We start from the raw sequence: 20632 nt of genomic DNA on the forward strand, positions 1-20632 counted from the left end.
TTCAGCATGGAATATTCTGCTTCTTCCCCCACCCCAAGGTGCAGATCTTTGCAGTGAATGGCACTGTAGGCCATTGGCTGGTACTGGAGAAATGAAGGAGAAAAGGATGTAAGTAGTCCATTTTTGCAAGGAATTCACTTAATAGGGTATTTTGCTGCAATGATTTGGTGTGTTTTTCCCAAACATCCTAAATAGAGTAATTTTTTTCAGGCTTTGGGGCAGAGTAATTTCAAATTACTAGTGATCTTGAACAGGTAGGCCTTGTACAGATCTATTCAGCAACAAATTTAGATTTGTGGCAATTTTCTTTCTGCATCACTTTTATCAATAGGCATCTGCATCCTTGGCAAACATTTTAACAAGTGTACTTAGAAGTTTAGCTTTAGTTTCAGGGGTTATTTATAATATCAAGTTTGAGTAAAAGGGTAAATTTTGATGAGCAGACATTATTGATATTTGAGTAAGATCTTGTACTGTTTAGATCGACTCAAATGCCTAAAACATTTGCTACTTGTTGTTGTTGTTATTATTATATTATTCTGATTTTGTTTCTGATTCTCTGGTATTTACTGCCACTATCTCTGGATAGCTATGCATTATTTTAAACCCTAATGCTCCCCTGGTTGTCATTTTCTTCCTCAGATTAGCACAGGAATCTTCAACATGGGATCTGAGTTGCTGTTGAGGCAGTGCTCAGAATTTTGTGCTCTGCTTCCAGAGAAGAGAGCTGCACTTCATGGGAACAGTGAGGAAGCAGCAGGTCTCTACTGCTTCTACGCACTGCCTTGGAGCCATTGCAGCATCTTCCTTCCTCAAAGTCCAACACTGCCAAGATCTAGAGCTGGAAAACAGATTGCAATCCCAAAGTAGTAGGATTTGATCAAAAACAAAGTAACACAATCAGCATGTATGTCATTACTTTTCTTCCTGTATTATTTCTAACTTCCTAGATTGCACAACTACTTAGAAGAGCAAAAGGCAGAGGTATCCACGTTGGTCATCAAAGTATCTTAAACCTTGGAAACTGCTTTTTATTTGTTCTGACTTGCTTGAGATATAGTAGACAAGTGTCCATTAGAAAAGGTAGAATTTACATTTTAAAAGTTACACAGGTGACACACTATTTTTACTGACTCTTATTTTAAAATTATTTCAAATTACCTCAGAAATTGATGTGTTTTTATGTCTTATATAAAAACTAAAAGACCAAGACAAAAGTTTACTAATGATTGCTATTTATTTTGTTAAGTCAATAAAAAGTGCATAGTACAAGCCCTTTATCCCAATTGAAGTACTCAGTAAAAGATTACTAGGAAACTGCAAATGGCACAGATGATTTTTTGTTTGGCATAATTCTGATATCTTAAACCACCAATTTACATTAAGTACATAAAATCTTCACTCTTCCTTTTTCAATCATTAACATTACAAGGCTAAGTGATCTGCAGACAGTGCATGGATACATATGATTTCTCATTTCAGAGTACAGTAATTGTGTTAAGCAGACTCTAAAATACTATTGTTTTAACAAAGTTAAGGTATAATTGTAAATTTTCCCTCCATATTTTCCAAGTTGCTACAACTTGCATCTCTGACTAACCAAGCTTAAAACCATCACTACAGAACTGATCATACCCTGGAGCTTTGTATACCACTAATCTCTTCCCAAAATTTACCATAAACATCTGTAACCATCATACAATTATTAAATCACAAATTACATCACTAAAGGCCAGATTTCTGCCACCCTTACTGAAGCTGCTACTAGTACATTATCTCAGAGTAGTTCCACAAACAACAGCGCAACTACTTGATGAGTAAGGCACTATTTAACACAAATAAGAGTGGCAAAATACAGTCCTATGGTTACTTGCTTTTATTTTAATTAAGAGTGCTGATCTGAATTTTATATCTTGGAGAGAGTATCTGAATTTAAAAGGCATATATTTTGATGTGGGATAGTGGCCTGGCTCTTTAGTAAAACATTTTACAATAAAATATTTCCAATGTTCATTTTCTTTTACGTAGAAAATTTAAAATAGCAATTTACATGAGGAAAGCATACATATATAAAATCACTGGGACAATTAGAGGAATTTCAAGCAAAGACATTTAATTTAAAGGTAAACCACAACATTCCTCTGAACAAAAAGTTCATTTGCCAAGACTCTTAGAGCTGGGTGCATGGGGTAAGTTTTATAAATACATAAACAGACATTAAAGTGAGACTGATCCTCACAAGTGAGGAGCATCTCCTGTAAATCTCACCAACTCCCAGGATGAGGAGCAGTGCTCTGAATAGAACCCTGTTTCAGTTGGCTTTTTAATCAACTGGAAGCTTGTTTCATGCCTCCAACAGCGAAGAATTCTGGCCAAAAATCCTTGGAGAAAAAAAGGTCAGTGTGGGAGATTATATAGGTTTCCTTGTGGGTTCAAGAAAATTATACTGTATTACTTGTTCTGAACAGCATCCTAAACATAAATGTACATGGAAGGCAAAAAGTAAGCACTGGCAGAGTGCTTGTCCCAGTGACATCTTTACACAGTGTTTGTGGCCTGTACATTATTAGACACAACGGGACAAATTCTCTCAGCTTCTGTCCTGCAGTTTCATTGCTTTACATGGCACTGCACTGATGTCACTGAGAGCACCTGGCCCAATCTTCTTCTTTTTTCTTTTTTTTTTTTAAACTTGCTCCTATGCTTGGGAGCACAGTACTCCATAGAAATTCAAAGGTCAATCACATCAAATTACAGAAGCCCTTCTTCAGGTCTACACCGTACCCTTACAAGGGGGCTTAGTTGGCTCACCCTTTACCCTGAAGAGCAAAACCCTGCAGCTGTCAACCATGGGATCTGATGTGAGATTTTTGTTAGAGCCTGTTAATACAAACCCTTTTGAAATTTAACAGTTAGTTCCTTCAGCTCCATAACTAAAGTCCTCATGAAATAAAGGTTTGTAGAGTAAGGCTTAGAATTCCCATATGTCTGTTCTACTGACCTTTAAGGAAAGAAGTTTCATGTTGGTAACATAAAAATGTTCTTTACATTATTCTGATTACTTTTTCAAATTGAACAAGAAAAATATACAGTGTCGCTTTTCTGTACATCTTTAAAATGTTCTTAAATTAATGTACATAAAAAAAGTCCGTCCCATTTTCCATAATGGGAGACGTGCACAGGTGCGTGCACAGCCACACATACACACACTGAAACATACCACACATACACACATTTATTAGAGGGAAGAGCCATGCCATATGTAATCACCTGCAAGTTTGTTATTCTACAATTACAACTAGTAGATAAGGATGAAATGTTAAGAATTGCTGACAACATACAGGTGAAAAACCTGAATAATCCAGTACATGTTGTGTACCAAAAGTTGGTAACCGTGGTAACTTCTTGGTATGATTTCATCCTGTCCAACATCTATTACATCATGGCTAAAAACTTGTTAAGGTACCAATTATGAAAAGACTATGCCAGGACAGAAAATTCTATCAAGTTCTTCTTACTAAATTTCTCTTTTGATAGAGTCTGTAAGTAAACACACCTGGGTTTAGAGTATGTTTTTTCATAACATATTGAATAAGACATACAGCTTATTAATGAAAATGGCTGAATTAACTTTTTTGGTGGTATAATCTTTTGTGTAAAGTTCCAAATATATAGATCAAAGCTTTGACAGTGGCAATCCTCATGTTCACTTACGTGTGCCCACACACACGGTATCATCTTAGTGGACAATCCATGCTTTTGCCAGCAACCCTGAAAACTGTGTTAGTGGTCCAAAGACCAGAATAAAAGCTGCTCTGAAATCAGGGCAAATATAAAACAATTTCTATTGTTCAGCACATAACTAAGTACTTCCAACTGTAATATAAAAGCATACTGGAGAAGAAATGTGAATTAATCTGAAGAAAGGTCAGTAACCTTCCATTCTTATAGGTGGACTGGGATTTTCCTTTTCCTTCAATGCATATCAGAAATCACATCAAAGTAATTAGGATCACTCTAACAGAAAGAGATTAAGTGGAATGTCCACAGTAACAACCAAAAAACCCCTGCAATGCCTTACCATTAATCAAATTACAATTTTATAGGAATTGTAATAACATACAAAGCAAAAATTAACTTAAAATTGAAGTTGCTAAAAGCAGTTCATGAAGATTACTGCTGAGTGATAACTCTGCTCTATATAAATGAGAAAACAGTATTGAGTGGGGGTTAGGAGCAATCTGGTCACTTCGTTCATTTGGTCGTGCAAGGTTTTAGCTGCTGAGCTTTTCCAGTACTGAATGCTCTAGTCCACTGGTGGGGCTGGTGGTTCTTGTCCCTTGGGAGAAGAAAGGAGGAGAGGAAAAAAAAAGGCAGGTACAGAATTAGACAGTGTTTCACAAAGGAGGATATAGCAATAGAAGGACTCAGAAGCGTTACATTGTGTTTTCTCTCATGGTTTTCTATATCTCTTATAAAAATTAGAGAAAATTAGCATCAAAAAATGATACTTTTTCCTGTATTAATTGAGATTTTTTCATGATCCCACATCTAGGACAAGGATTACCCTTGTCAAAGTATCATGCTGTAATTTTGTTCACTGACTTCTCTTAAAGCTGTGCTTGTCCCCTTTCACCTAAGAAGGCAGGAGGCAGTTTCATCCAGGGACAGACAGTGTCCAGACGACACTGCACCTGCTCCATCCCACACTCAGCCTTCATGATTCCTTTCACTTTGGACTAACTCATTTTAATTTTTAACGGAGTTCCAAGAAAACACAGTGGAAAAAAAATGGGAAGAAAATTACTTTGAGACAGTGTGTATTAAACCAAAATAGATTTAAGCTATTACAGAATCTCCCTGCAGGGCACTTGAAGATGCACTTACATTGTGTTGGCTGGTTGGCTTTCCGACTGTGTTTGATCCTCTTAGATTACTGGGTCTCAGTAAGAACAAGACAAGTGCAATCACCACCCAGGCCATCATTATCATGGCAAAGCTGATGCCATTGTCACTGGAGGAGTTTGGTCCTGGCACTACAGAAAAGGAAAATTCAAATTATAACAGAGTAACACAGAGTTCTTTTTCCCAAGTGAAACCAAAAATGCAATCTCAGGAAGAAATCCCTGAAATATTTTTCAATGGAGTGTTCCGATTAGTCACTCATTTTGGCTTTGAGACAGTAATACTCTATCTTATCACATTTCTTACCCATCTGAAAAGAGAATAATCTCTTTCATAATATTTCACTGGTATTCTTAGAATTATCATGAATATTTCTTAATTCATATTAGCTCCTAGTAACTAGAGATGATAAACACGCTCTTCACATTTAAGAAATCAAACTTGATTTTTAAGAAATCAAACTTGATGCAGAATATATTCATGTAGGAAAAGCCCCATATGTACGTTGGCCATTGGTTTTTTGCCTCAAACAAATAAAACAATAAGACTAAACTGATGAAAGGTTAGGCTCCATGGTTAGGCCTCACAGAGAGAACATGCTAATTTTTAGCAGCAAGGGAGCAAATTAATGGTAATCAATTTCTTGAATCTACTCTTAAGTTATTTCTTGAGAGTTTGTTTGAAGATGTTTCAGCGTCAATATGCCAGATCTCCATGACTGATCATCCAGGTCATGTGGTATTTCTGCTAGCAATGCATCTGGCAGGAGGTGAAAAAATGCTGCAGAGATACATTCCAAAGTGAAACCCAGGAACACAATGTAAAATTTTTACATCAAATTTCCATACAGAATACCTGAAACGTCAACACATGGAAGTAAATATAAGAAAATACCTTCAGGCTGGAAATGGCTGGTTGATCTGTTTAGATCAAGAAACTCTCGCAAATACCTGCACATTTTGAAACAAATTTTCTCCTCTGAAACATAACTTCAAGTAATCAAACAGTAACTAATCTTGCCAGCTGAAGTGTAAACCCATGTATAGATAATTACCTATGGTATTCACATGAATCCATTATAGTATCTGAAGGCCTAACATCTTCATTAATGATCTAGATAATCAACTGATACAGAGCAATTAATTCAAAGCTATAATGAATAACCTTCAGAAAGAGAAGAGCTATTCTATTTTATTACTCCAGATGAACATTTTAACATCCAGAAAACTCCACAGAGATACTCGTATCTGTCATATTTTCAAGTTGTCTTCTGTGGATCACCTGATTATGGAGTCAAGTCTGGATTCAGTATTGGTTGGATTGTTCTTATTTAACATTTACTTGATAACCTTCACCCTGCTGGAATAATTTCCTTGAAGGTTAATGCTGATACCACAGAACCACCCTCATCACTGCCATCCTGGGTAGCATTGCTTTTAGAGGCTCTTCCATGGAAAGGGTTTGTTCAGAACAGCAGAGGGGCCCTGCAGGGAAGCTTACAGCTATGCCATTCGCCAGCCTGCTGCTCTGGGAATAAGGCTGCATGAGTTGGGGCTGTTGGACTGATGTCCTTTACTGACATCACATGCACTCAAAAATGTCAAAGAAAAAAATCTATGCATTGTAGAAGTTCATGCTTCTCACAGCACAAACACCACCATTAACATGTATGAGCAAATGAAACTGCTTTTGCCTTTTCAATGTCCAAAATATACACATTTCAAAGCTCGAGATGTTGCTAATGTAGAGGAATTTTATTATTAGAATTATATGCAATTACAAGTGAAAATTCTTTTGAAAATCTGAGTGAATAAAGGGCTTTGTATATGGAGGAGATGGCATAGTGCACAGAATATAAATCAGAAAGCTACAGCCTTTAATTCACTAAACTCTTACACAATTGATTTTGAAAGCATATGGAATTGTGAAGGTAAGAGTTTAGACCTTCAGTTTTGTTGACCAAAATATTATTATTATCAGCAGCATATATCAATATTTTAAATCTTGAAAAATCTTTATATAGGCAGTCCAGGAGACTAGCATATAATTTGGCATGAAAAGAGCAACTGCTTTATTTTGGGGCTTCCAGACAACATTAATAGCCACTCTGAGATTACCTGCAGCAATAAGTAAGAAGGCCTTAGGTATCTGCTTTGGCAAATATTTCTGGTAGAAGACTGAAAATTCAGATTACTTGTTAGCCAGGATTCCCCATACAATGCAGAGAAACAGACTGGTCTAACTGCCTTCTGGAATTTGGTTGAACATTGGTGCACTTAGGGTCTGTGGTGGTTAACCAAAAGTTGGGGTGAGCAAATGATGCCAGATCAAGTCATGCTACAGGTCAGGGAAGGGAGCAGAGGGGACCACAGAGGGAAACCACAGGCGTCCATTGCAAGACACAGTTTCTTCCAGCCTGTGCTGTAATGCAGTTCAGATGGAACCAAACGTGCTGAAACATGTTCTGAACTAAGTTAAGCAAGACAATAGCTGATCTAACTGGCCCTGTACTACCTACTCAAGGCATGCCAGACACTAGAACAGACACAACAATGTTTACACTTTCCAAGGAACTGTTAAACCCACATCTCTCACCAATGACCGTGTGCTTTAATAAGGATGTGAGATATTTCAGAATCTGTTACTTTAATCTCTTACAGGGAAGAGGATAAGCAAAATTTCACATAGTTGGGGTTGAATCCAACTTTTCAAAGCTTTGCATCACAAATCAAGAGAACAGACAGGAAGCTATTTCAGCTACTGGAAGCAGTTATATGTAGGAGACAACAATCTTGCTACAAAGACCTCCATCCCTGAGATCACAAAATAATCAGATAAAACCAGCTTATGGACAAAAGAACAGTTGGGCAAAGGTGAAACCAAGCAGGATGGAATTTATGGTGATGGGCAGAAAAAAAAAATCTTTTTAAGAGTTCACAGTCACAGTTCCTTTATCTGTAACTGGTAATTTTTTGCAAGTAATTTAGAAGTGATGTTTTGATTCCTTGAAGAATAAAGGTTATCCTCTAAGAGCACCTGTGAATGGTATTTTCTAATATTTTCAGATGGATAGCAGATTGTCCTGGTCTGAGATGAATGTTCCTGCCACCACCCATTTTGATGGATGGATCTGGTTATTAATCTCCAGTTCTCCAGACACACCAACTAGTACAGAATTTAACAGCACATATTCCCATGGCACTGAGAGACATGACACACAGTCTCTAACCTACCTTTTCATGCAACACTGAATCCAGCCCAAAGTCTTCATTTTCACAGTATCTGGTCCCCTGGGTTTGGGATACATATATATCCACACACTTCTGAATGATGCCTGTGAGCAGTTCTGGCCCTGCGGTTACCTGGAATTTATTTATTTCTTTTTTTTGGATGAATTATCTCTCTGCAGGAGAAAGCTTTATGAGGAGCTGGTGTAAGATTGTGGGATTAACTCCCATTGGAGTTGGTGACTATGGTAAATCCTATCTGTGGCTCCATGTGCAAGATACAGTTTTTGGACTTTTTCCTACAGAAGCGGAGACTAGGCCACATAAACTAGTCTTCTCCCAGAAAGAAATGGGAAGTAGAAAAAAAATCCTCTGTGACAGATGTTTGCAGATTCATTTGAGGTTCTAGAAGGCAGTAAAAGCTATTAAAATTATGAGTTTGGTAAAAAGAGTTTTTAAAGATTAAAGGTCAACCAGTTCCTGATTGTGCAACTGAAATCTCAAGAATACAATATTAAAATTACTAAGTGCCCAGGTTAAATACCCTTGCATGAACTTAGTGCTTTTAAAATGCAGTTTTTCCTTCAGAGTGAGGCTGCACTCTAAGGAAAGGAGAAATTTCATTTGTTTTACTGTAAAAGTGTATTCCATGTGGTGCTTTTTGTCTGCCCTCTCATGGTAGAAATACCTTGTTTTGGAGTATAAACAGATTGGCCCTGGTAAAAACTGTTAAACTTCTGCATGTAGGAAGGCAAAAGCATGGTCTCTGACTTATGTCTTCTTTTCATAGTTCTTTAAGCCTTGCTTCCTCTGTGAAGGAAAGGCATAAAACTGTATGAAGAGAGGTATTTAAGAAATTAAAAATCAGGGAAGACAAAGAACCCATGGGACCTTCAGGAGATAATGCCTGCAAGCTGACACTTTCGAAGGCAGGGATAAGGAATCCAAAGAAAGCCAAGACGAACTGGAGCAGCAAAGGAAGGGAGAAGGGAATTCCCAGAAAAGGGAGGGAAGAGTTGGCAGACATTTAAAGCTGTTAGGTTAGGCTGCTGTGACTGCCCTAGATGAACGCAAATCAAGATGAATCACATATACGTATTCATTTTAAATTGCATAAAAGTTTGGGAGTAGACAACATTTGAGACAGTCACCTCTGACCACATTACAACGTAGCAGAGCACTGAGAATAGTGCTGAAAGTATGAGGTGTCAACGTCTGGGAATTGCTAGAACACAGAAAAACCTCAGGCAGTAGCCCCTCATTTCCTTTGACAGGGAAACGGAAGGGTGACTGTGAAGGGCCATGAGCCATCAGAGCAGATCAATACCAGCTGGGACCCTCCCTAGGCTGGATGAGTCGCTGATGTTGCAACTGCCACACGTCAGAGAACTGCTGTGCTCCACTTGCATTAGACAGATTTCAGAAAGGAATTACTGCTCTTACTGCTCATTTCAAGGGAAACTCTAAGATCTTCTGATTTGCTAAGCATTAACAATCCCAACAGAATATTAAATGTGCTGCCTATTCAAAACTTACACCCTTTTCTTTTCTGCAAGGCACCCACTGAAACTGAAGGAACAGTCATCAGACTCTGACACGTGCTTTAGTGCAGAGCAGATACTCTGATGGAGAACCAGCAGATGAACAGCCACCAAGCAGAGGGCACAAATGCTTGTTGAAGTGGTGCTCATATCTTCCTATACCTAAATCCAAAAGCACTGGTCCTGACCCTGGCAGGAAACTCTGCAGGGGAGTCACTATGACAAAATGGTGCCAACAACTGCAAGAAAGAATTTATAGATAATAACACAAAAAAGTGAATGAGGGAAACCTGGTACTACTGCCTTGATATGGCTCTAAAAAAAACCAAAAAAAGAACCTAAATCAAGGGTTGGAAAAACACAGCATGCTCAGAAGAATCAACAGAGGGTGTTTCTGAGAATTTCCAGCTGGTAGCAGCAGCACAACACATGATGCTGCTGTGACATTGGCTGAACCCCAGCCCTGACGTCTCCCAAAACAAAACCACATACATCTCATCAGTTATTCCACAACCTTGCAACTTAAGAATCTGTGTATGACAACATTCCCAGCTGTGCTTCCAGAAGGAAGACCAAATTCTGGGAATGAGTGAATTGGTGAGAGTGAAACAAATTTGTTCATAGCGAGATTCTGAAATGAGGAATCAAAGTCAACAAGTACCAGGAAGTGGAGCTGTGGGACCTAGGGAAGAGGAGACCCACCTCAAACGTAAGCTCATCACTTTACAGCTCATAAATACAGGATGAAGCAATGGACAGAAGACTGGCCCAGAATTATTTTAATATGTTTCTAAAAACCTCTCTAGAAGATTCTACAGGCTCAATCTGTTTATTTTTGCCTTTGACTCTCAGGGTCTTAGAGATTGCCACAAGCACAGCATCACAGAAGCACCACAAAATAATATGACAAATATGCAGGCTGTGTCATTGCATCAGCAGAAAAATACCTTTGCTAGAACTAAATTTAAGCAATATAATAACATAGGAAAAGATTTGCTCTGTAATTTTTGCTTTGGTTTTTGAAACAAACCACTGGTTTGGAACAATTGCTGCCAAATTGCTTGCATCTGCACAGACAGTTATTGCAAGAATCTCAGAATGGAAAGCTATTTGTTGCAAACCATTCAAATCCCCACTGTACTATAGCTTGGTAACATTAAAGCTATCCCACAGGCTTTGTGGCCACACATATCAGAAGTTACTAATTTATACAGTCCTTAGTCTAAAAGCTTCATAAATACTAATGATCCAAGACTCCCAAGGCATGAGAATGACCTACCATTGCTTGCTTTTGACCGCGGACTAAAGCTCAGAAAGCTCCACACCGTCTGTGCCTCCTTCTAATATAGAAAATATTCTGTCTCCCATCATTTGCCTCTTTCCCTCTCCTACACAGAAGTCTAAGGTGTGGGAGACTAAAAAGTCTGCCCTTGGACAGGCGCATTTGGAAGAGGAGGAGTGATGGAAGTCACAGAGAGTGTAACTTACAAAGCCCATAAAGAAAGAGTGAGCCAGCAGCACTGTACAGCACATGTGCACAACACTATCTTTTCCTCAGAGGTTATGTGGGACAGCTCAGTTTCCCCCTTCAGCCCAGCTTGGCACTGAATCTGGGATTGTTTCACACTGGCAGAGCCCAGTGCAAATCTGAGCTGCATGCCCATCTCTAAACAGGTTTTACAGGGGAGTGAAGAGGGAGGAACATGAGGGTCAATAAAGCCATTCACTCTCTCCAAGATGCTGGAAACCTTGCCTGCGCTGCTCCTAGACCTATAAAAGATAAAGGCACCAGCAGCTCTTGCTTACACGAACACTGCTCAGGTGCTTGCTGCTCCCTCAAGGCATTACAGCAGTCCTGATGCAAGCTGAGTGAGTTGACACGCTCAATTGGTAAAGTGATGTAGGAAAAACGGACCCACTTCACTTTTATCTACAAATATTTGACAGCATTCCCTCTAGCTCACGGAAAGTGTCTCAGGGAGTGTCTCAACACCTCAGGGCATGCTTACATTACTGCATAACCTCCACACAGCTATGCTTCACTGTCCATTCTGGTCATGTTTGACTGACCTAGTACTGTTCACTGTTTGGGAGAGGTTTTTTGATGCATTTCACAGCAAATTCCAAGGAAGTGTACACATCAGTCCTCTGCCTCATTAACTACACAGGCGCCAAATCAACAGAGATGCAGTCATGGTGGATGTCAGCTTATGAGTCAGAGCCTCCTCTTCCTCACAGTGGAGCAGAGGGGTCACAGTACAGACAGTTCATCACCCAGTCCCAGCTGTGAACACATGTGTGTCTGTTTGTGTGTGTCTGTGCTCAGTATCTAGTCTTCATTGGTTAGGCTGCTCTGAATCTGAGGAGGACAAATAAAGCATTTTCCAAATTTTCCCCTCTCATTCCCCAAATTATCCTATTTGGAGGCTAACAATAAGATTCAGTAATGCTTGGGGCCTGATTGATGGTTATGCTGGTTTATTGATACCTCTAGGATTCTCATCAATGCTGCTTCTATTGTACAAATGGTCATCACAGGTTCTCAGAAATTACCTCCTCAGCACATCAATTTTATTACTGTAGTATTTGATTTATTGTAATATGTTCCTATAACATTAAATCAACCGCTGCATTTTAAAGACCAGTCAGATTGTTTTTTAATTACTCCTGTTCATTTTACTTCCATGAACCTGATATGAACAGTTACTCACATTCCTGAAGGCATTCTGTGTCTGTGCAGTACGACTGGGATTGTCTCAGCTGAAACAGAGAAAAAGTAAAGCATGACACTTAACAATAAGTCTTGGTCGGCTTTTACTGAAATCAGGATTAAATATATTGTCAGAGTAAAGTTCAAGAATAACTGATCCTTTACTGGATCACACTTGGCTTATGGTTTGTGAAGAATCCCAGGTATGGAGACAGTTTCTGAACACTATTTACATAATACCTTTAAATCACCTGACTATAGTGTGATTGCTTCCAATTCAGCCATTGAATACCTTTCAAAACTCAAGGAAAATAAGTGATATAGGAGCTATTACATACAGATATACTCTCTACACCTGTACATTATAAATCCCAAAATACCTGTTCTTACTATTATCTAGATCAAGTAACATTCAAATACTCTGTGATTACATCACAATAAATGATCAGACTGTGATAATGGTTATGCACAGAGAAGCTGCATTAATATTTCACACTTAAACTTAGTACTTACTATTTTTCCCCCCAAGACTTTTTTTTTTTAAAGCAGGTTTTAATATGTATTTTACTGTTTTTCTCTTTACTGACGGGCAAAATTTAAAGCATTTTTAGTGACTGTAATGACTATTTGATTTACAGACTAGGTAGGCTTGCCTACTGCAAGAAAAGTCAACACTGGCTAACCTGCAAATCAGTACAGGTATTTTACAGATGACAGAGCCAAAAAAGGAAGACAAATATCACATTCTTTATTCGGATCAGAGGTGTCAAATGGATGGGATTTAATGTGCAGCACTATGAAAATAGATTCTATACTCTGCTTAGGTAAACTACATGGATGATTAGTAAAAGTTTTTAAAAGTACAGAATTGTTACACTGCCTTGGTTAGAAATAACATTTGCTTTTTCACAGGTTTTATATTACAGTTGTGTCACAAATCCCAACACTTTTTGTCACAACAGGTTAATCTGTTTATTACTAGTGTAAATATACAAACATTAAAAAGACGAAAAGAGGGTGCTCTTTATGTAAGAAATACATGAATCATTTCCACAAAACCCATTTCCTCTTGTATTGGCATAATTGATTTAATGTATGTAGTCGTATTATGCAAAACACATCAAGGAAACAGACGAAGAACTGAAGAAGGAAGACATCTGGAAAGTATAAGCTCCTGCTTTTATCATAAAGATTGTCAATGACTGACACATTTGAAAAAGGAAAAAATGTAACTGGACATTGATCTGTCCAGAACTGGACATTAATTCTTTCATTAATATATTAAGATCTACTAGCAAATTTACTAAGACTACAAAGAAGTCTCTTAGGAAGGAATCTGGAAGGCTGGATTTAACCCTTCAGCTATTTCTATAGTTAAAAACAGCATTGAGGGAAATTCAGGGAGAATACTTCTCTTTCTTACTAAAGGAAAAGATCTATCAAACTATGCATATTTCCTGCCTTTCTTATATAAGAAGCTAATTTTATTTTAAAGCTTTGGAAGTAATTTACAAAGAGGAGGTTTTATCTTAGCAATAGTACCCATTTGAAATATTTGAAAGATTTCCAAACTGGGAAAGCTGGATATTTCTATACCCATATTTTAAAGAACTCAGCAACATAATTATCATCTGTTTGTATAAGAGTTTAATTCTGAAAGGAGCTTAATTTATAATTCCTACTTAAAACACTGTTTACAGATATTCAACACAGAAGGATGACCAGAATTAAAATGGGCAACAGATACGTGATCAGAAACATTGTACAAGCATCTCGTTATCCCCCTCTGTCCCCAGGATGGCAAGTCCTCATACAGTTTATCTAGTTTTCCTAGACATAGAACACTGCCTGGGGGTGTTCTAGCCACAGTATCAGTTATCTCCCATTCTAAGTGTCACGCTCTGTCCAAGTACAACTTTTTAAAAGCTTTAGGATGGGTCTCTGAGCCAGGTAACAAATCTGTTTTTAACAGCTCAGCAAGAGGCTGCATATTGTCACTGTGGGATGAAACACAGCAGATCATGAAAAATGGGCAGCAGTAAAAAGAGGTTTTTCTTAATTCACTCAGGTCAACAAGTCCCTTACTGTGTAACTCAATATGAATCTGATTCCTCGTGGTCACTCATTTAGTCAAAAGACAAGAAACTCTTCTGGCACACGTATGAAACGCTTACGTAAATTGAATGGCTGGGAAAGGTAATGCCTTTCCCTGAAAGAAGAATGTTCCTTCTCCCAATTAGCTCTCTTTTGACAAAAACACCTTTTAAGGAATACAGCAACTGTTGAGAAAAACTCAGTGTGCAACATTTCATTGGCAAAGCAATTGAAAACAGAGCAATTATCAGGCACTGGAAATAAATAGTCCTTTGTATTAAGATTTTTCTAATCTGATGTGGAGGGGAAGTTAGGATGAAAGTTTGTGGAATAATGGTAAAAAGCTGAACCAGACTTCACCTGTTCTCAACAAAACCCTCAGAAAGACTTCAAATACACTCAATGTTTTCAGACTGGGAACACTACAGAGCTGATGAGAAAAATTTGAACAGAGAAGTGATTCTTCAAATACATTAACTCCTAGATACTTAAAAACAATATTATTAACAATTATTTTGATTTTATTAATACTTCAGAGATCCTTGTGTGGCTGAAAGTGTGAATTTAGTGAAAGATTAATAGCTGACTGTCTGATCTAACATCTATTAAAGTCAGCAACAGCCTTTTCATCTTTTTCCATATATTCTAAAACAGTCCCTTAAGAACACAAAAATTAATCAAGTGAAACATAAGGGCATATTCAACAAAAGAAGAGAGGGAAAAATGTTACAAAACTAAATATTTATACTATTAATAAAAAGGATTATATCTGAATTTTAACATTGTGTGTGCACTTTGTCATTCAAATATAATAAATGGCTTAGTGCACGAGCCAAACGATGAATTACTTTGTTTTTTATTGTCCAAAATGAAGTAAACACAAATTGTAAATAGCATGAAAGCTAGAAGAGAGCTAAAAAGAATAAAAAAAATACAGTTTTAGTACTGTACAAACTTGAAAAAATAAAAGTTAAAATATTAATTACAAATGTATATTATTTAAAATACAATTGTGAACTTTCATTTCCTCCAAGTACATTTAAAGTCTTGAATTGCCCAAGTTAAAGTAATTTAAACTAATAATCCCTAAACCACAAGAACTCTTGGTCAATAGGAATATTTAGTTTCTGTGAAACCCCTGATAAGTTTCTGGAAGAGGGAGCAGTGGCAGAATCACAGCAAATCAGTGCCCACTTAGTAACATGCTGTGAATCTAAACTCAACACAATACCAAGAAAAAAGAAGAAACCAAGTTACCTCCAGTGGTAAGAGAAAAGGGCTCTTCCTCATTCCTTCCCCATGACACTCAAATTTTGCATTGCCAACAAAAAAAAGGGTACATTTCAAATAGCTCCTAGCTCCAATTTGAAACTGTTCTTCCTTTGTTTTCCTTTTCCAAAATATACAGCTTTTAGCCCCAGTTCACACTAACACAAGAGTGTTTAGATCTTGCTCCTTTGAGAGAAGGACAGTTGTAATTGATAGAATATGAAACAGTTTTAATTGACAGAATATTAAACAGTTTTAACATGCCATCTTGTGGATCAACAGCATCCACCCATCGAGCACACCTGAAACTTGTGTCCTGCTACTCCTCTTCCAGCAGATGCCATGTTATGGTAGGAGTCTGCACAGCTTTCAGGAATGAGAGCCTCCACTTTTACAATCCCCAGCTGTGAACAGCCACAGTAAAGGGACACTGCTGTTGGCCTCTGAAAACACTTTTGGGAAGTCACCATATTAGCTGAAGTTTGTTTTGGTTTTTTTTCATGTGCACACAAACATGCCACTGTGTGGTGAAAACAGGGTGTGAAGTTTCACTGCATTTTAGCTGCTCCACAAAATCACTGCAGTCCAAGTGACATAGTAAGCCCAGTGAAAACAGCTTCATCTAGCTAAACAGAAACCTTGTTTTTCCACCACTGGGACCTCAGCCACTAGGACAATTTCAGTCTTCCTTGAAAGAAGTTAGGCTGCTTTGCATTGCTCATCACAGATACCTGCTGTGGAGAACAAAATGCACACTTTGTCTACCTATATAGTAAATAGTTCTTGCTTCAATTCCTCTGCTTCCTCTTCAGAGGAATTTAGTGAAACTCTTCAGGTGGATTTTCAGAGTTTGCTATGCCAGAGTTCAACAGTCTCAATCGCTGGGGCTGATCCTGCAAACTCTGCTCAGACAATTTTCTTTTTTAATGAAAGTCAATAGCATATACCTGAAAAAAGATTCAGGGTGTCTATCCAGTGTGAACTCTTTTTCTTGAGACTTAAATGTATTATTAAGAGTTAAAAAAATAAAAGGACAGAGCATACAAATATGAGGAAGATACCAATGATCAGACAGCTCACCAGTTTTTTTCAGGAGAAACAGCAGCATAATCCCTGTCCAAAAGCACTTTCCAACTCCAGAAATGGTGTACTAAAGACGTAATGAAATAAGAACAACAGGACTCATGGCAGAAACAAAGCAGTCTAGTGTGAATGGCAGATGAGGTGAAAATATATTATTAGTATACTCTTTATGTAGGGATAAAATAACTACATTTTAGAATAACTTTTGAGTCCACTCAAAGCAGAAATAAGTCCTCAGAAAAGACACAAATGAAAAATTAGTAAGTTCATGAGACAGGTCAGGGAAAGACCTCCATACAAGAAATTTTGATGGATGGAAGCCCAGAGAAATGTGTGAAAGAAATAGATGAAACAGGTACAAATATAAGAGAGCAAAAATAGATAATGGTGGGAATGAAAAGAATAATTAAGTAGGAAAGCAAACAACTAAATTGATATGGTCACTTATTCCATGAATACAAGTAAATTTAAAATGGAATCAGAAAGACTGTTGATAGAAAATTTTACGTGATAACGAGGGCAAAGTATTGTCCCTTGTGAAAATACTTTTTTGCTATTTAGACCAGCTGGAAGCTCTGCTTTTGCTCTCCAACAATGCCAGAAGATGAGAACACAATGGGATACTCCTGATTGCGATCTCATGCTTCTGGGTAATGAAATCATTGTTTAAGCTTTGTTGGCAGCCACGTCTGTTCTCTCCAAACTACATAAACGATCTAGTAAACAACATGATAAATAAATTGCTCTGGTAGGATATGCCAGCCCTGAATACAAGCCAGGCTGCAAATTGAATTGCAGCATTATCTGTAAGAGTTCAGATTTAAAGATGCAAAAAATGACACCTACATGCATTAGTCTGCTACAAGCTGGCAAAGAGAAATAAGAGGAAAAGAATGACATACTGATGGAATTTAATTGTCTCTTAAACTAGACTAGCTTCTCTTAGAGGAACAAATGAGGAAAAAGTAAACACTGCCTTCCCCACTTCTTCATTTTCTATGAGTATATGCAGAATTAGAATAAATTATTGTTCATACAAGGACAGAATAACCGTATGAAATAAAAATATAGAGGCATACAAATATGGTCCTGTGAGGTGGCAAGTAATTTTCTCTCCAATTGCAAGTGAGAGAGAAGGATGGTTGCTACATTTCAAAATAATATTCCTAGATTACAAATCAACTTTTAAGACCCAGAATCATCACCCAGTAATGACAGAAATAGAACATTAACTTTCATATTGAAAAGCATGACATTTTATGGAGGAAGCTGCATCAGAAGTCCCAGGGACCATTGCAATCTGGAGCCCTGATCTGGACATGAACACATTCTTCTCTTCATTTTTTCATTTGTTCTGGGATTGCTGTTTCACCTTGGTGTCATATAGATCTTCCTTTTTCACACTTCCCTCACTTCCCTATAACTGCCTTACTGGTACTTCATTTTATAATTTTGCTGACGTATGATATCAATGACATCCTCCTTTTACTGAATGCAAAGCAGAATGAATTAGCAGTGAAAAGAAGATAAAACAGTGATGATCAGGACCATTACAAGGAGCTCACAGCATCTCTGACTATGTGAAATACTAGACAACAAATACACGAGCTAGAATATTAAACAGAGGCATCTGAAAATGTACACAAGCAACATACATATCTCCCCAGAGGACATTTGCAAACTTACATCTAAAATGTAAAAACAAAATGCATATAGGCTTTTTCACCAAACAGTTGAGTATCTTCTCCAAAATTATGCATATTAGCAAAAGAAAAGTGTACTCCCACACAGACAGCCTTGAGGAAAAGGCTTAGAACTCAAAGTTCCAAAAGATACAAACTACAGTTTGCTCTAAGTGTTGATTACATGAGGCCTAAGAGAAAAAGCATAATTTTCTCCTTTTTCCTCAAAAGAGATGGCTGTAACACATCTCTGGTTATCGGAGTTCAGCCATTCATAGTACAGGTTAGATCTATTAATTATTTCTGGAATATCAAGCTGAAAGAATTTTCAGTGCATGATTTTTTATACTGCTTGCAATATACTATGCATACCTTGAGATGATCATGAGGAGTGACTGAGATTTTCCCTTTTTCTTTTTTCCAAATATATATTGGTTAAGAAGGAGCACTTTCAAGCATACTACAAAGCTCAGGAATGGGAAATGTAAAGAATGACAGACATATTCAGAAAGTCCTGATTCCTAACCCCTTAGAGACTCAAGTGGATACCACTTTTCACAGCTTTTTTCTTTTCTAATATGTCTAGAAAATAGTCTCCATTTACACTGTTTGAAGTAGAATTAGATTCTAGGTTATGACATGCACTGGCAGTACATGAATTCTGTAATACAGTTTTTGGCCTTAGCCTGTGCAACACCAGTACCTTGAGCACTCAGTGAAAGACAGGAAAATGGAAGATGGTGGAGTAAGACCACTCAGGTCCAGTCTTACCGTCTGTCACTCCAACCCCGTGTCTTATTCTTTTGGGCTGGTGTCTAAGCAGGTGCATGAAGGCTTTTCCCCTGCACCTCTGAAGAATGACAGCTCCTCTGTCCCAATGAACAACCTAAAGTTCAGCTGTTGGGAAAGGTCCCCCTTGAATCAGCTTCAATGCAGAGGACAAAAGGGGCAAGTGAGAGCAAAATGCAGTTTCCTGCTCTTGGGATGTTTGGCTAAAACTATAGACTAGAAGAAGTAGCACCTGCTATATAAAAAAATAGAAGACAAACACTATGGAACATGTGTAAGAAGTCTCCAGGGCAACCTTCATATTTAAAGGGCATTTTAAATTATAAAAGTGTATTTGTTATAGCTCTGGTGTTCTTTCAGTAAAAGTCCCCATCAGTAGGGAAAGCCACTTCTACTGACTATTTAAGTTGGGCTTAGCTGTGCTAACATCTTGAGAGCTTTTCAACCATTTGCAGCACATATCTATTTTAGTCATCTGTGTTTATTTTGTGCTGTTTACATGAAGTCTCCTTTAGCTGAGACTTGTGGCTGGATACTATCTCAGACTATGCCAGTTTGAAAATATAAGACTCTAAAATGGCCTGGTCAAGAGAATTATGCAGAAACTTGATTGACAAAAGAGTTTTTGAACCAATTATGTTCAAATAGTTTGAGAATTTGCAACTTTTGCTAAAAAAATCTAGTGACAAATCAAAATACAAGAGAGATTAAAATAAGGATTTGCTCTGTATCCCTTGAAGTTTTGATATAGCAACATAACTAAGTTAAGACCATCACTTTGCAATTAGCTACTGAAGGACAAAACACAAAGTTGTAACTCCCACAGTAGTTTTTAAGTAGAACTGTTGGCAGTTTATCAAAATGGGTCCTTTTACATTAGAGAATTAGGAATATTTTGGGTTAAAAAACATACCACTCATTTTTGCAAAAATGAGTATTAGAGAATTCTGAAGTCAGTTTTTGTAAATCAAATAATACTGTACCAGAAGGAGACAGAAAAAGGATGTTTACTTGACACAAAGCCACGTGTGTTACTAGCTTGCTTGGACATTTCTGGCCACTCTAAGCAGTCATAAGCAGGTTTCAGTCTTCATGGAAGATGCTCTATGTATGATTATTGCTTACCACCACATAAACTGTGTTTTCAGTCTAGTTTTCAAACTTGAACTGACCCTTGAGCCAAGATCAGCCACACCTACTCAGAGAGCATCAATAGCCAGAGAAGTAACATAAGAGAATCAGATTTTTGTATTACAAAGTAAGTGAAAAAAGGGGAAATAAAAAGGTTTAAATACAACATCATTCTCATCTAGGGATCTGCTGTCTTTTGCC

The 20632-nt window shown here is 37.6% G+C and overlaps 1 protein-coding gene across 2 annotated transcripts in view; it reads right to left on the bottom strand.

The window, feature by feature from the left end:
- Positions 1–1218: 1218 nt before the first annotated feature.
- SMIM14 (small integral membrane protein 14) overlaps positions 1219–20632 on the bottom strand; it is a 38520-nt gene continuing 19106 nt past the window's right edge. For both annotated transcript variants that reach the window (XM_030947982.1, XM_030947983.1), the window contains exons 3-5: positions 12385–12433; positions 4888–5036; positions 1219–4339 (exon numbers count right to left, since the gene is read on the bottom strand). In XM_030947982.1, the coding sequence (XP_030803842.1) occupies positions 4307–4339; positions 4888–5036; positions 12385–12433 (231 nt within the window). In that variant the 3' untranslated portion in view covers positions 1219–4306. The remainder of the gene's footprint in view (positions 4340–4887; positions 5037–12384; positions 12434–20632) is intronic.

The sequence above is a fragment of the Camarhynchus parvulus genome, chromosome 4 (genome assembly GCF_901933205.1).
Source record: "Camarhynchus parvulus chromosome 4, STF_HiC, whole genome shotgun sequence".
Taxonomy (NCBI): Eukaryota; Metazoa; Chordata; class Aves; order Passeriformes; family Thraupidae; genus Camarhynchus; species Camarhynchus parvulus.